Source organism: Chanos chanos, chromosome 11 (assembly GCF_902362185.1).
Source record: "Chanos chanos chromosome 11, fChaCha1.1, whole genome shotgun sequence".
In the NCBI taxonomy this organism is placed as follows: Eukaryota; Metazoa; Chordata; class Actinopteri; order Gonorynchiformes; family Chanidae; genus Chanos; species Chanos chanos.
In genome coordinates, this window is record NC_044505.1 from 210,001 (window position 1) to 215,000 (window position 5,000).

Below are 5,000 nucleotides of genomic sequence, written 5' to 3' on the forward strand. Positions count from 1 at the left end.
AGATATAACTGCCTCCAAACAAGGTATGTTATAGCTACCACACAATAGTCTGGGTCATTACACAGATTCTCTGGTTGCTACTTAACCTGGCATTTTAAAAAATTGTCTCTGATTTAACTGTTGAGTCAAAACTACCAAAATTCACAATCATTGTTGAGTACTGATGAAAAATCCTTAAGACTTGTCTTTAGAAATAAACCAACATAAACCAACACTTTCCCCTCTTTTGCATTTGTTCACTGTTCTCTGTGTTATTTCTGTGGATGAGTCATCATAGTTTCCACAGCTGGAAAAGTTTCAGCACATAAAACAGTCCTTGTATGAAAGCCTTACAGGTACCTAAAACAAAATGGCCAATTTTTTAAATCAATACACACACACACACAGACACACACAGACACACACACACAGACACACACACACACACACACAGACACACTCACTCACTCACTGACTGACTGGTTTTCTTCTCGTACTTACACATATGGTGAGAGCTCCAGCCCCCATCTTCACTGGTCTTTCAGGAAGAGTCCACTGTGAAAAAAGTGATGAACTCCCCTAAAAACAGCCCCTCCCCACGCTCCACAGCCTGACGCCAAGGCAAACCTCACATAATCCATCTGAACTGACACAGCAAATCAAATACAGTCCGCTTGTCTTCAGGCAGAGAGAGGAAAGGAAGACTTCTGAGATGGTCGCTTTGCTCTTTCTCCTTGTTTCAGATTAGTCTCCCCTCCTTTTCTGAAATCTGAGCCCTGCACTCTTATTGGACAATCCCTAAGGTCATGTGACCGGCAGGCTGAAACATCACCAGCAAGTTACATCAAAGAACTGAGGCGATTTAGTAATGGCTAAACAAACTCGTATTTTACAATACATGACCACACATTTACAATCAGCCGACAGACCAGCAACAACAACAGCCAAACGTTATTATTATTATGGGGATTATTGTTGTTGTTGCTGTTTCATAAAAAATAATAAAGAACACACATCTATGATTTTTTATTCAAGAAACATGTTTTTCCTTTTCAGTAACTTGAGTGAAACATATTGCATATCTCAGTGCATACTGTCTGTGTGTCTAATAATGTTCATGTATGGAAAGTATGTGGGCTACAAATGTTGGCAAAAATAATTAATACCTTTTAACATTAGAAGATTTGACCATGTCATGTGTATTTGTCCATAATGGGCCTGTATCATTATTGTACCATGTGCAGTGAAGAGGCCTCTCTAGCCACTCCCACACCCCTGACTGGGTTAAAGGTCACAGGTCTTGTTTTGGTGAAGTGTTCACATGTGAAAAGGGATTGTAAGCAGCAGGCCACACCCTCTGCACTAACAGGCTGCTTGTAGGAGCCATTACTTTATCTTGATTTATGATAATTAACCCCTATGAACATTTATTTATTCTGTTCTACATTTAAGTTGAAATTATAATGGAATTTATCTTGCTTTTATTATTTATTGTTTAGTGTGCATTCATTATTTCATTAGTCGTTCCCACTACAGGAGCGGGAATAAAATGTATTTAAGGTGGTGCGGTGACGCGGGCCGGGCAGAAGACGTGAGCGGAAACGGTCTTTGACTGTGTTTGCAAAACCCAAATGGAATCAGTGAAACTTCTGATTGGACTTTAAGTTTATTTTTGCTTTTTTATGTGCATTCTATTTTTCAAATAAATTCAACAGAGGAACAACAATAATGTATTTTTAATCTCATTATAACACGCGTCAGACAAATGCACCCGATTCCCAATGAAGTGGATAAAAGTGGGAAAGTTTAATGGGACATAGGAAACAAAAGGAACAAAACTTAACCTGTTTTTACCACTACAGTAAGGTAATGTTATAGAGTTATATACTTAACCTGTTTTTACCACTACAGTAAGGTAATGTTATAGAGTTATATACTTAACCTGTTTTTACCACTACAGTAAGGTAATGTTATAGAGTTATATACTTAACCTGTTTTTACCACTACAGTAAGGTAATGTTATAGAGTTATATACTTAACCTGTTTTTACCGCTACAGTAAGGTAATGTTATAGAGTTATATACTTAACCTGTTTTTACCGCTACAGTAAGGTAATGTTATAGAGTTATATACTTAACCTGTTTTTACCGTTACAGTAAGGTAATGTTATAGAGTTATATACTTAACCTGTTTTTACCACTACAGTAAGGTGATGTTATAGAGTTATATACTTAACCTGTTTTTACCACTACAGTAAGGTAATGTTATAGAGTTATATACTTAACCTGTTTTTACCACTACACTGCTCATTCATATGCTGGACTGTGAGTGGACAAGGAAAAAGGACTGGACCTGTTCGTCTCTTTATTGGAGCAGAAACATCCTACTGCACCATATTTATCATTGATCCTTTCTTTTAACACATCTTGTGTTCTCTTTTACTAGTCTAAATGCTTGCAAGTTCAGTTCACCAAGTATTTAAACTATTTTAATGTGCAGGGCATGAGAAAGGTCTGTTACAGCTGCAAATGTAATGACAGTATTAACAGAGTCCTGTTAAAAGTCCAGAAATCCTGAAATTCAAACTGAGACGAACTTTTATTCCTCAATAAAAATACAACATTATAATGTTAATTTGCCTCACCAGTTTGCCTGTTCTTGCAACACATTACTTTACAGATGAAAAAAACATTCCCAGTGTAATTATTCAGCATGAGCAAGTCTACTGTTTGTCAGTCACCCTAACCCTAACCCTATCCTAAAACACGGCTGAATACTTTTGTCATGACTGTCCTCTGTACAACACTCATATAGATATAGACAATATAGATACTTATTTACTTGTTTTATTCAAAAACTGTAATTGAAAAAACATTGAGAAACATTCAGTATAGAAAACAAAATTGGAATAAGACCTGATAGCTGTGGGTACTAATATGCTGCCTGGAGACTGCTGGAGTTGACCAAAGGGCCTACAATCTCTCTTTTATCTCTCTCTCTCTCTTTCTCTCTCTCTCTCTGTTTCTTCAGTCTCTGTTTTACATCCTTCTCTTGCTTTCTTCTGCTCTTTTCTGATTTCCATTCTTCTTTTAACAATCCAACTCACCTACCTCACCTATTTCCTTCTCCTGATCTTACCATTCATTCTTCCCTCTCTCTCTCTCCCTCTCTCTACCACAGCTAGATCTAAACACTCTTTAAAACTCCACCCCTCTCAGGCTCTGTTAAATGTGGTGGAGGTGCTGTTGTAGATGTAGCGCTTCATGCTGTCCTCCACCCAGTGAGAGAAGGCAGAGACACGAGTGAACACAGAGGGTTTCTTATCCATGATGCAGCCTTGGGGACCAAAGCTGACCACACCATGCACCTCCCAGACAGAGCTCTCCTCCAGTTTACACACAAACGGCCCCCCAGAGTCACCCTGAAGAAGGACAGAAACACAGGGTAAGGAGGGACGAATAAAGGAGAGAAACAGAGGAGAAGGAGGGATACCAAAATCCGCAGATGCTGAAGTCCCTTTTATAAAACGCTGTAATACACTGCCCTGCCAAAAAAAAAAAAAAGTCGCTGTTTGGATTTGGAGCCTGCGGGTTGACTCTGGAAGCAGTGTTATGATCTGGGGTTGACTCTGGAGGCAGTGTTATGATCTGGGGTTGACTCTGGAAGCAGTGTTATGATCTGGGGTTGACTCTGGAGGCAGTGTTATGATCTGGGGTTGACTCTGGAAGCAGTGTTATGATCTGGGGTTGACTCTGGAGGCAGTGTTATGATCTGGGGTTGACTCTGGAGGCAGTGTTATGATCTGGGGTTGACTCTGGAAGCAGTGTTATGATCTGGGGTTGACTCTGGAGGCAGTGTTATGATCTGGGGTTGACTCTGGAGGCAGTGGTATGATCTGGGGTTGACTCTGGAGGCAGTGTTATGATCTGGGGTTGACTCTGGAAGCAGTGTTATGATCTGGGGTTGACTCTGGAGGCAGTGTTATGATCTGGGGTTGACTCTGGAGGCAGTGTTATGATCTGGGGTTGACTCTGGAGGCAGTGTTATGATCTGGGGTTGACTCTGGAGGCAGTGTTATGATCTGGGGTTGACTCTGGAGGCAGTGTTATGATCTGGGGTTCAGTTGGTCAGGTCTACGCTCAGCAACGTTAAGTGGCAATAAAATGAAGTCAGCTGAGTACCTTAATGTACTGAATGACCAGCTTATCCCATCAATGGAATTTTTCTTCCCTGATGGCATGGGCATATTCCAGGACAACAATACCAAGATTCATCGGGCTCAAATTGTGAGAGTGGTTCAGAGAGCATGAGGAATCATTTTGACACATGCCTTGACCACCACAGAGTCCTGACCTTAACCCCACTGAAAGTCTTTGGGATGTGCTGGAGAAGACTTTACGGAGTGGTTCGAGTAAAGTAAAGTCTCCGTGATTGCACACTGTGAACAGTGAATTTGTCTCTGCATTTAACCCATCCAACACACCAGTAGTGAACACACATCAGACGCAGGAGCAGTGGGCAGCATTCCTCTGCACCCAGGGAGCATTAGGGTTAAGTGCCTTGCCCAAGGGCACACAGCCATGGATGTTGGGCCTGGGAATCGAACCGGCAACCCTCCAGTCACAAGCCTGTTTCGGTAACCTTTAGACCACGGCTGCCCGAGTCTCCCATCATACACAAGATCTCAGCCAAAAATTAATGCAACTCTGGCTGGAAATAAATGTTTTGATGTTGCATAAGGTTGTCCAAACAATGTCAAAGGGAACGTGCGCCGTAATCAAAGCTAAAAGTGAAATATTATAGTGTGTGACCTTTTTTTTTGGCCAGGCAATGCATTTGCATACAACCTACACACATCCTCCAGTATACTTTAAATCATCTCTAGATTACTTAGAATACCCAATATAATGTAAATACTATGTAAATAGTTGTTATACTGTATTGTTTAGGGAATAATGACAAGAAAAAAAGTCTGTGCATATTCAGTGCCTGAGAGAGACTGAGGGTCTGTGAGACAGCAG

The 5,000-nt window shown here is 40.7% G+C and overlaps 1 protein-coding gene across 1 annotated transcript in view; it reads right to left on the reverse strand.

Annotated features, from left to right (window-relative positions):
- Positions 1 to 3,193: 3,193 nt before the first annotated feature.
- Positions 3,194 to 5,000, reverse strand: part of LOC115824129 (ovochymase-2) — a 33,746-nt gene continuing 31,939 nt past the window's right edge. Inside the window, exon 24 of the mRNA XM_030788235.1 lies at positions 3,194 to 3,400. Coding sequence (XP_030644095.1) covers positions 3,194 to 3,400 — 207 coding nt within the window. The remainder of the gene's footprint in view (positions 3,401 to 5,000) is intronic.